General features: G+C 35.4%; 2 protein-coding genes across 6 annotated transcripts in view; both read right to left on the reverse strand.

Moving 5' to 3' along the window:
- The window catches only part of LOC135196448 (protein fem-1 homolog C-like), a 215,089-nt gene extending 213,891 nt beyond the window's left edge, over window positions 1-1,198 (reverse strand). The window contains exon 1 of one of the 2 annotated variants that reach the window (XM_064223286.1): window positions 1,041-1,198. In XM_064223286.1, coding sequence (XP_064079356.1) covers window positions 1,041-1,100 — 60 coding nt within the window. In that variant the 5' untranslated portion in view covers window positions 1,101-1,198. The remainder of the gene's footprint in view (window positions 1-1,040) is intronic. The other variant, XM_064223287.1, reaches the window with a different exon arrangement.
- Window positions 1,199-9,328: 8,130 nt separating this feature from the next.
- Window positions 9,329-12,658, reverse strand: part of LOC135196449 (breakpoint cluster region protein-like) — a 239,950-nt gene continuing 236,620 nt past the window's right edge. For all 4 annotated transcript variants that reach the window (XM_064223291.1, XM_064223290.1, XM_064223288.1 and 1 more), the window contains exon 14: window positions 9,329-10,317. In XM_064223291.1, the coding sequence (XP_064079361.1) occupies window positions 10,101-10,317 (217 nt within the window). In that variant the 3' untranslated portion in view covers window positions 9,329-10,100. The remainder of the gene's footprint in view (window positions 10,318-12,658) is intronic.

Below are 12,658 nucleotides of genomic sequence, written 5' to 3' on the forward strand. Positions count from 1 at the left end.
AGGCTTATCCGAGGTCCTTCTAGTTTTAGCCTCTGTACGTCACCAATGATGGTACCTTGGTCCAAGCTTCTGGATGGTACGTAACGAACGTACTGAAAACCCCTTTTTTTTTTTTTTTTTTTTTTTTTTTTGCAGATGACAAGCTTATGTAAGTTGGAGTTAAGAGTACTCCTCCAAACACCTAAGTCGTTCATACTGACTATGACGAGGATAGATTTGTATATTAGAGCCTAGTAAAAAAACACGGCTTGATATAGGTAGGTAGATACATTCTACTAAATACCAATAACAGACTACAAAATCCAATTAAGACAACCAAATTATCTAGTTCCAACTAAGACAACTAAAATAACTAGTTCCAACTATCTTCACTTCCATAGAGAATGTCACCTAAGCTTTATTTGACATTCTAGTGGTTTTTGTTTGCCTAACCATAAGACTACCAGCAGCATTTGACAAATCTGGTCTAAAACCACAGTCCGAACCTATTATAATTTGGGCTGACTTACATATAACGCCTAGGATATGTTACAACCTGAAGGAACAGAACCCTGGAAGTCAGAATGAGCGAACAACTCGGAAAACTAAGAGCAATAAAAACAACTCGGAATCTCATGAGTCTGAATAAGCCTAATAAAAACAACAAGGAATCCTTTATGTCGGAATAAGCGTAACAGAAACAACTCGTTCTGCATATCTTTCTTCTATACTACTACTACCAAATTCAGGTTAGCGCGGGTCCTATTGGCCTCAATTCAATGAACTTGGCTGCGATTTCTCTTTTGGTCAACACAACCTCTATCGCGGCCAGGCCCCGATATACTGCATATAATTCCCACCTATACGTATCCCTTCGTAAAGGCTAAGGCTAACAACCGTCCGGAAGGGCAAAACCAAAGTAACAAAGGGAAGAACGGCGGGAGCCGACCTTGGTCTGAAAACATCATCTTGGATGCGACACTCACACCAACAATTTCCCACGACATATTTTGGCGTCACTGTCAATAACGCCGGAATTACGGTCATCTGTCGTTATTTACCTTTAATCTGCGTAGATTACCATCTCTCGCTGCATTGAAGACCCCGCTCTTAAACTCCATGTTTGATAATTCAGTGAGAAAAACCACTGATGAAACGAGGACTAAGAACACATCACACCCCGACACACTCCAACAGCTGACTGACGAAGCAAAACACGAAAACAGCGCTGCAACATGGTGGAAGAGCCCAGCTTTCCAACCTCGCCGCTAGAGGGCCGCGCCGTTGACGCTCCCCCCTCCCATGGCACCCAAGGGCCCTACCGACGACACCCGCCATAACAAATGCACACGTGGTTTCCTTTATCGAGAGGCGCGGGAAATATAGCGTACATGAATATTAATTGCACAATTTTGCCGAGGTGTAAGGTTCATGCATCGCCACTCAATTTTTTCAGAGTTATCATTTATCTGATGATTTATTTGCTTGTATATTTATACGGTGTTGACAATTGATTTATATGTGATCATGTAGGCCTATGTACTTACACCATTATGTTTGTCGACCCAATAAGCTATTACAGCACCTCGATTCCCTTTCAGTATCAGTAGTAAATATCTTCTTGCAAAGAGATGCATCCAGGAAGTTTACTCGAAATATAATTTATATTAATTTCTTTGAATGACACCAACAGAATTGAAATTCGTAGCTGTTAAACGCCACTTTTACACTTATATAAGCCGTTTTTAATAGTATGCTATGTTTTTTAGCTACTTTGTGTTTTTTGAAGCCCCGTGAGCATGGTATTTAGGCAAAATTATATACTCCTGTAAGGACAACGCTTATTCATAATTTTCTCTGTACATAATTCATCATTCGCGTTGTTCTTACTTCCCCCTGAGAGAGCATTCAGCGGGCTTTCCGTCAGGGTACACGCCTCTAACGAGACCCTACCGCGGTCCCTTCCGCGTCCTACGACGCACTGACAAGGCATATCTTTAATCCATCAACGGTCGCGAGACTGGGTCACAATCGATCGCCTGAAACCAGCCTTCATCATGGACGAGGACCTCACAGACGCGGATTCCACAGGGCGCCTCAATCTTCCTCGGAAAAAAGCGACTCCTTCGATCGCCAAACCTCCTAGCCGTAGCCGCGGCCGCCCTCGAAAGACGGTCGAACCCCCCGAGGATCATCACCTCAGGGGAGGCATCCCGTCCCCGGAAAACCCCGAGGATCTAACACAACAACTAATATCACGCACCCGAGGGCGCCTCCGCCGTCCAGCTCGCTTCCGCGAGTGACTACCCGAAGTACAAAGAAGTCAGCCAACAATCATACCTAATTATTGTCTTAGGGGGGGAGTATTTGTAAGGACAACGCTTATTCATAATTTTCTGATGATTTATTTGCTTGTATATTTATACGGTGTTGACAATTGATTTTTATGTGATCATGTAGGCCTATGTACTTACACCATTATGTTTGTCGACCCAATAAGCTATTACAGCACCTCGATTTCCTTTCAGTATCAGTAGTAAATATTTTCTAAGAGATGCATCCAGGAAGTTTACTCGAAATATAATTTATATTTATTTTCTTTGAATGACACCAACAAAATTGAAATTCGTAGCCGTTATTAATAGTAGGCTATGTTTTTTAGCTACTTTGTATTTTTTTAAAGCCACATGAGCAAGGTATTTAGGCAAAAATTATATACTCCCACCAATGTTTGTTTATCTCATCATCATTGGTAGGTATTATAGAAGACAGACAAGGATCAAGAAACGCAATATTTCCGAGAATTTTCATATTTTTATGATTGCACATTTAAAAAGAAAACATGCTGTTAATTCTTAGGGCTTGAGGTAGCGGGGGGTGGGCAACTTGAGTCTTGGGGGGACAGTTGCCCCCTAGGCCCCTCCCCCAAATAACGCCCCTGATCTAACTTTGAAATAACCTTTGCGAACAAATTAATTTCTCTTTAACATTAATTTTACGAACATATATAGAATATCGATAATTTTCTTCCATATTGCTGGATGTACATCTAGTTTATTTCCACAGCAGAACGTGAGACATATCGATTCCACGGGTTGCAGCTAGGGCTGAAGGAATGCTGCAAGAACCTTACGTAATGCCTACCTACAGTGCACCGCACGAGGTGCACTGACGGCACTAACCCCTATGGAGTCAAACAGCCTATATCAGTCCTATATACAAGGGATAAAAATTTCCAGAAAGCTTCATGTACAACTTTTTTTTCTCTTTATTAAAACATTTTGAACCCTTCTCTCCATTGAAAAGTAGGATAAAACGAAATCATTTATTTAATTCATACATATTAGGAAAGTATGACAACAACAAACTTTGTGATTTCTTTTTGATTTCCGTTGATTATCATCGCACCTTCATGTACAGTAAAGCATTCATAATAATCCCTTTTTGTTCGTAAATATTCTAGTCCTTTCTATTCTCGTTGCTTATAAACCATGGGGTAAGCAACTCAGTGTGTTGGTCTAAAGCCTTATACCATGAGTAGTGCAACATCAAACTTACCAAATAACATTTTGAATAAAAATGATACTGCTTCTATCTTAGGCGAGTATGCCGACATCATCATCAAGTCCTGCTAGAAACACTATTATTAATTAGGTAGGCTTTCAGGTGATATTAAATTGTGACATATTGCTCTATAGAAAGGTTCTAAATATAACACAAACAACATTGGCAGGTGCAGCAAAGTCCAATAATTGGTTTCTTTTTAAACTATGTAAGGCTTTTTTGTCAAAGAAGAAACTTACGCCTGGCCATCCATAAATAATAGGTTGAAATAGAGCACCACTCACTGTCATGTTCATCCCTTAAGTGATTAGGAAAAAAGATGAACCCATAAAAAAAAAAAAAGCATTACCATTCTCTTCCTATACCTATACACAGAATCACAGGTAAGCATCACCGACTGTCCAACTAACGGTGCACATTCCTGGATAATAAGATCTTTCGGTTTCAAAAAGACTCACGTGTTTCATTTATCCAGCATCTTTTCGGCTCCCATCTCCACGTTTCTCAATCGAACGAAGAATTATATACCCTTTTTTTAATGTGTTGCCCTCCAACTTCTTCATTACCTTACCACATCAAACAGAATGGTTCATTTTTTTAATGAATAATAAGCTTAAATTTAAGTTGAATCAGCAATTTCTTCATAAAATAATTTTTTTTTAATTTTAATGACTCGTTTTCTAGAACTTTAACAAAAACTTGCTGTCTTCCTTACTTTACTTGTTCTACGACCCATTTCTTGTCATCTGTCATTCTTTTACTTAATATAAATTCACTATTCCACCTTCATGACTGCCATTTACTATCATTAACTTTCAACTTCTTCCTCCTACAGACACAAAATCCCTCACTGGTCACTCCAACCATGTGTTTGTAAATTCCCCATTAAATTTACTCTCATAAAGTATGACTTTAAAGATTTTTTTTCTAGAATTACCTACCTATAATCATCGACAGAGATTACCAATGGTTGAGGGATTTTGATATTGCTTGGAATTTTCTGCTTGTTAACAACCTTGGCTGACTAGAACAACATTTATTTGAACAAAATGTATGAAATTTGGGCCATATTGCAGTGATGGGGTTAATTTCTTTGAATGACACCAAGTCGTCTGTGGAATGATGTTTAGGTCAACAGATGACACTAATTTGCAGTGGTATCTCTAATATTTATTATAATTGTTTTGAAATGGGTTAATAATTAATTATTATAACCAGTCTATTTTGCCCAAACATAAAAAGTAAATTAGTATCAAGAATATTTTAAAAAATGTTGTATTTTTTGTTCATCATTACTACCATGATTTAATTTGACTGATTCATTTAGTGGGTGCTTTAACTGAAACTTTTCTCACCTCTACTTCAAAGGAAGTAAGTCTGATGTTAATTTTTATATCTAATTATATGATATCAAGTGTAATAATTTTACTTCAAAGGTTTCATGATACCTCTACAACTGGGCAGTCACTTATCAGCTTGCTCTCATTAAACTGAAGCTATTCTTTAATCTTACTTCTTAAGTTTTGTTAGTCTTGAAAGCTACGTGGGCTTAATTCTGGAGCATCCATATTCTTGCACAAGCAATCACTGTTTAAGAAACACTGCTTTTTATGTGAGGGAGATTATAAAACACTGGCTATGTAGCATTCAGGTGTACCACAAAACTGCAATAAGCCAAAGGAAACCCTATTTGAAGGCTGCTTAAGGGATAATACCTAGTACAGTCAATAAATCTAGCGCCTACCGTGAGATATGCAACCGAGTATTGGTACTGCAGTCTGAAAATGGGGTAGGGAACAAAAAGGGAAAAATTCTGAGTAGCTACAATCACATACATGTCCATCTGTTTTCAAATGATCAATCTAAGTGATATAGACAGAAATAATAAACATAATCCAAAAAGAGGTGTGTACATAAAACTGTTGCTCGGTTGCGACACTTTCCACACTCAGGGGCAACAAGCTCTCTTAGAGATTCTGAAGCACTCTTCTAAAAGTGAGCATAGACAATTGAAACAGCCATCACACTTCTCTCCAGCATTGCAAGGCATTTTCTTCCTTCACAAAGTTCTGTTATGTGATGCAGATACTGAGAAACAATCAGGACTGACACTTAAAACACTCAATATGAGATGCCAACCTTCTTCAAGAGCCCTGGAAGATAGTGAACTTACCAAATAAAAAAATACAGAATTTGTGATGTGATTTCTAAGGAAAGTCTCTAGCTGTGATTCACTACCATCAAGATGAATAACACAGATTGCTAAAGCTATCAACCATCCAGTTCTGCAGATGATGGGAGTAAGTGAGCTCATTCCAGAATGAATCTCTTGCCATCTTGTTAATAAGTACAGATTGTTAAAAACTGTAATTTTTGAGGAAAGATGCCATCTTTCTTTATATGTGCTGGAAGCAGGTGAACTCATTCTAATAGCCAAATGTGATTATTTGAAAAGTATCTGTAAGTGATTCACTGTCCCCAATGATGATGATGACAGGCGGCTAAGATTGCTAAATTTTAGGATTTCCAGTATGATTCAGAATTTTCTAAAATGTAACTGGCCAAAGTGAAGGATAGAAAAGTCACATTTCAATAATTCTACATATTTCTTAAGTACAAATACAACTCTGTATACAATAGATGCAAAAATACAGTTTCTGGTCCACTACTGTGTTTCTTTTGTGTGAACTGGTATTTCAAAAAGTGATACAAAACTGCCAGAGTTAATATTCAAAGAGTAAATATGCATATGAAGAAACCTGTACTTTTTCTTTACATTGTAGAAAACACCAGTAGCTTCTTTGCTGAAAACTGTTACATGATTATGATCACATTTAATTCTGCTCATATATTTGCACTACTAAATAATGGTTAATGCTATATATATGTATAGCCTTCACATTCCCACTTTTGTAAAATACGTACATGTACATTATTCCAGTAAATAAAAATACATTTACTGTTAAAAAATGTTAAACAATGACAAAATTGAAAAACAAGATCATCTTCAAGAATAACTCGTCTAATTCCTAGGATAATTGAGTACATCAATGCAAGAAAACTAACTGCTTAAAATTGTCTAATTGGGATTCCAGTTGTGGAAAGTTATATTTGTGACATACATAGCATCTATATGAAACTACCAAAAGTAAAGCACCTACACCTGTATATTTTTTTTACATAATCTGAAAATATAATAATGTTAAAAATTATATCTAGAAATGGTATTAAGCAAATTTTTCCACATCAATTTAATATCAATACGTACCAAAACTTTCACTTTAGGCCCTAGAGATCTCTGATAGACTATGCTGCCAAATAAAAGACTCAAGGGTCTTTAACTGAAACCTTTCTCAGCTACAAACTGGTCTTTACCAAATAATTTAAGACATGACTACCTACTTAATAAGAAGCAAAATATATATTTTTTAACAATAATGAAATTTTATAATGCAGCAATGAAAAACTTAAATGAAAACACAAGAAAATTGAGCTGGAATATTAACATACATTACAACCTACAAAAAATTAATTACAGACAGCTTTTATTTATGGAAATCTTTATGTAAAACTTTAACTTAACAGAAATACACATACTATAGCAATAAACCTTCATTTAGTTAAATGCAAATCTTGAACAAAGCAAAGAATGTCTGTGCTCCAGATGTATTATATTAGTGATGAAGCACTTATGAATATTAATCTATATATACGTCTTAATACAATAATACAATTTCAAATGTACAAAATAAGCACAATGTACAAATATATTCATATATATATATACTGTATATACAATTATCTACAACTACATAAGCACAATGTATCAGTATCTTATTTTTCACAATGAGCAAGAGTATTATATCAAAGCTTTCAAGACTTTTTACAGTATAAACTATGCAGTACTCCATCTGGTACCTGACTAACACTGCACCATTGAATCAACATAGACTAGGTGTTCACTCCTCTAGAAGATAAATTTTCTTATCAATTAAATTATATATATGTATGTGTATTAGTGTGTATATGTGTAAGGCTTATACATTCATATAATCAATATGCAATTTTTAATTTTAAGAGTTTTTTTGATACTGTAGATTCATTAGATGTAACAACAGCTATGGAAAAATCCAAATGGATATTCTTAGTTTTGAAAGGCCTCAGTTTCTTATCAAGCTAAGATTCCTAAGCTTTCCACTTGGTATGAAGGCAATTTTAGTGTATGAACACCCAGCAGAACACTGGAAAAGTACAAAGATCAGAGTAATTCCTGATATGATAAGGGTCATGGGCTCACTCCCACAGGCTATATCATATGATACTTGCACTCCAAAACACTATATCATATGATGCTTGGAAAACAAAGGCATACAGAGATGAAAAGCCACATTAATATAGAATATGTAATCATATATCTAAATAGACAAATATTAAAGGCTTACCACTGAATAATAAAGAAACAATGGTACTATTGACCTCTATGGTTAAAGAAAATACTAACAGACATTAATTGAACACATGGTTACAGTCAGAAAGACTTTTGTGGATTCTAGTCTACAACAATTACATTTCAATTGTTTGACATTTAATAGAAATAAAGTAATGTACTCCCACAAAACATTCAGTACAGAAATATCTTTAGTAATCTGAAGTAAACTGACCATTTATTGGAAAAAATTACTGAAGCTGAAACTAAATTGCACCCTAAAATAAAATTTACAGTGGAATGAACTACACAAATAAAGGATAGGTTAGGTATTAATTATGACTTACAACTGGCTGTGGAAGGCACTATTTCTGATACAAACTTGTACAAAACCTTCTCTAAACTAGTAATTCTTTGACTTGCTCAGCTATGCAAATAAAGAGATGTGTTCAAGTTTTATAAGCATCTACCAATATAATGGATTATTTTCACAGTACTATTCTAATAATACTGTAGTTGAAAAAAAAATCTGAAAATAAGACGTTAAGACAGAAAATTTGAAAGCATACTTGTGAATCGGTGTTAACTATCCGAGACAAAAGGCAAGATTTCTTCTTTTAGTGGAAGAAATACAGTATTTAAAGAGATCTGATTTAGGTAGAAAAATTGTGCTTCATTGCAAAATGATGTATGCAACAGCAATGCCTGTATGATAGGTAAGGTTTATTTTAAAGTCATTACTGTGGCAATTCATACTGAAGGCCTCTTACATTATGGTATCTATACTTAGCCAAAGGCAAAAGGATCACAAATATTTTTCTTTGTACACTTTCCATCGAGTAAATTCTTCAGAAGTGGCACCGCAGGTGCAGTATTTAACACCAAGTAACCACATACACAAGTCCTAAAATTTTCATAATAATATAAAAAGTTTAAAAGTGTAAAAAAAATGAACACAGTATCACTTCCTGTAAAGTAACTAAATACAAATATCTCATCATTAAACAAATATATCACAGTAGAAATGACTTAAATTAATCACTGGAAGTAAATGACAATGGAAAAATTAAATTATGGCAACTATCCCTTTCTCATTCCACACTGCAAACAGTCTACATTATGATTAGTCAAAAGCCCTTTTGACTTTTATGTCAAAATGCTGTTCTGTACTGTAACAAAAAGAAAAAACTTTGCACAAGGAATGGTTCTGAGGAGCAAGGAAACACTGAGGACAATTAAAAACAGAACTTCCTTTTCATGAATATGAATACTGAAGCCTTTACTGAGAGAGAGAGAGAGAGAGAGGAGAGAGAGAAGAATGGAGATGGAGAGGAGAGAGAAGATGAGAGAGATGAGAGATGAGCGAGAGAGAGAGAGAGAGAGAGAGAGAGAGAGAGAGAGAGAGAGAGAGAGAGAGAGAAAACATACATGAACTGGAGAGCATTTTAAAGCACTATGAAATACAATAAAAAGAACCAAGGAATGACACACTGGAAATTTCCTGTCCTCTAACCTTGCATACTGAATGATTATGCAATTTCCTTAATAATAGGCAACAAAACAAACACTCCATCACTGATGAATATTTCTTACTTGAAAAAAAATATTTTTAAAACTTTCTACTACATCAATACCAATAAATACAGTGCGTTATGCAAATACGTAAACATATAGCTGACTGGATATGGAACTTGAAGGTTCTTCAGTAAACTCATTAATATATTTGTACAACAAAAATTATAATTGCCTGCCACTAAACATCATATTACTTAACCCAATTTCTCATAACTCATGAACAACCTTTTAAATAACTTCATTCTCAATGTCTGTAAGAAAGGCAAAACTAACATACAGTATTCAATGCCTTCATAAACTTGTTTCATTGAGTTGTGAATACCAGTTTTCCATTTGGTACACTAACACCATGCACGAACTTCAACTGGCTAGATTTTTGGCTATGTACGTAACGACATATCCAGCCAGAAAGCAACTTCAGAGTAAAAGGTCACCTTTTATTTTACAGTATTTAAGGCTTAATATGGCAACACAATACAGTCAGACTTGACATAATGCAAAGGTTTAATAGGATTATGTTTTACATGATTAATTTATGTACAATATACAAAACGATTCACTGATTAACACCCTGTATTGGTTCACCATGTGCGCGTCTCAGAAGGAAAAAGTGGAGTATCCCAGCCTGAGCCATCACATCAACAGTACCAGCAGCCAACTGCTCTGCTGGAGAGGGATTACCTGTCTTCGCTCCAGGTCGTATGAGAGTGGGGCCAAAGACGGTTGCCAAATTATGCAGTGACATCTTATTCATATTTTCTGTATGATGAATCCTGTAAAGTAAAAATCAGATGCTGTGATACAAACAATATTTGAATTACATGTGCTCAATGTTAAATGAAAAATGGCAAACTACTAAGGATTTTTTGGTCTTGCGAAACAAACCAGCACTGAACCATAGCATCCTACAGTATTAAGGGGGTCGGCCGGCTAATGCCATTCTTTAAGGACAGGACTTTGATATTCATACCACTTAATAAGGTGACTTGGGAAATCTCCAAACCGCATATGATTTTCGCCTCTGACCTTCGATTTTGTGACGCCAGGTCGATTTATCCCGAAAATAACCATTTTTCAAATTCTATCTCCTCCCTTGATATTTAATATTACGACCTGGGATTACTACCATATATAGACCTGATGTAGACCTCCAATCAAATGAGGAGTTTTTTTTTTCTAAAAGTCATTTTTTTGCTAGATATGAATTTTTCATTATGGTAAAAATAATAAACCCTATAAATTAGGAAAACAAAATTTATAAAAAAAGACGAAACAAAAATTGGAAAAAAGGGCTTCATTTGATTGTTCTATAATGTCTTTCTGAGTTATATACCAAATTCCAATGTTATAGCTTTAAAACTAAGTGAGAAGATAGATTTTGAAGGTCAATAACTATGGTTTTGAGATATGGGCATTCAAAGTTTTTCTTCGTATTTTTATAAAGACAATGTTAATAAATAATGATTATTATGAATGTATATTTCTTTTTTGTGTATTAATAAACCAAAACTATTTTATTTATCATAATTTAATCATAAATGATGATCCCTTTGCTCATATATCGTAGCTTGGGGCACTGCGTCAGGCAAGACGGGGCACTCCTTCCTACGCAACTCTCTCTCTCTCCTTTACTAACTCGGCTTACTACGGCGAATTTTCTTCTTCTGTATGTTAGCTAGATGTTTTCCTAGTATTTCCCATTTTGGCATGATGAAATTCTTGCCGAAACAAAAATAAACAAACGTAAATGCAAGAGAATGTCAAGAGATGAAATTCGAAGTTGTACTCTCTTGTTACAAAGACAATGTTAATAAATCATGATTATTATGAATTTCATATTCCTTTTTGGGTATTAATAAACCAAAACTATGTTATTTATTATAAATTAAGATCCCTTTGCTCAAAGATCGTAGCCTGGGGGACAGTGTGAAGTGTACATCAGGCAAGACGGGGGCGTTTATTTACTACGCAACCCTCCCTCTCTCTCTTCAATAACTACGCTAATATCGCATATATTATGAGATTCTGTAATCATATTAGAGCGAATTTTCTTCATCTTTATGTTAATGAGATGTTTTCCTTGTCTTTTCCTCATTGGCATGATGAAATTCTTGCCGAAACATAGATAAACATATGTAAAAGCAAGCGAATGTCAAGAGGTGAAACTCGAACGTGTAGTCTACTTGAAGTCTGTGATCGCACTGAATCATGGTTCAACAGTTGATACTCCCCTCTGCGACCCACAGAATCTCTACAGATGCCATTTCTCACAATTTCTTTGACAATAATTATCAAAATTTACAATAACAGAAAAAATATTGCATTTTCTTGTACGGATGAATGTTTTAGGCTTATTGAGTTATGTTTACTAATTACCCTGTAACTACGAAAGTGAGAGGAATTTTGACGAAATATTTCTTATACGTATTCTCAATTGCCATATGAAACTCCATGAATTTTTTCATGACTTTGCATTTTTTGCTCTATACCCCATATATAAGGGTTCCGGCCAGCCCCCTTAAGCCCTCTATCACTAAGCATGAAAATGTTTCTGTTTTAATTCCATTAGGATTAGGGTAACCACATGACAGTAAGGTGGATCTTTTCCTGTGTGAAAGAAATAAGGATAAGTTAACATTAGAAGGATTTATGAAAAATGTTTAAAACACCATACCTACAATCTAGTGCCTTTCCCAGACTTATGCTTAGGTTCAAAGTCGACAACCATGTAAACACCTTTGAAAATACAAAGGATGAAAATCCTTATACATTAAATGCAAAATATAATCTCATTAGGGCAAGACCCCTAAATCTCTCAACAGAGGCACCCACGGCATATTTTCCAAAGGGGGGGTGGGGCCAAATCTTAATACATTCATGGATAGTTCCTCGTATCAAGCAGAATAACACTTTTGACCCTTTAAACTAGCAAGTTAATTCCAAAAGCAGTATCAGTACCTGCATTTCTAATATTAAAATTTTGTCCAGGTTTTTCAAGGGGGGGGGCAGGTTGTCCCCCTTGCCCCTTCATGTGGGCGGCCATGTCTCTCACCTAATTTCTTTAATACAAAGCTTTGCTCCAGAATAGAGGGAAATTGAATTTCAGCTCAAGTT

The sequence above is a fragment of the Macrobrachium nipponense genome, chromosome 17, assembly GCF_015104395.2.
Source record: "Macrobrachium nipponense isolate FS-2020 chromosome 17, ASM1510439v2, whole genome shotgun sequence".
Taxonomy (NCBI): Eukaryota; Metazoa; Arthropoda; class Malacostraca; order Decapoda; family Palaemonidae; genus Macrobrachium; species Macrobrachium nipponense.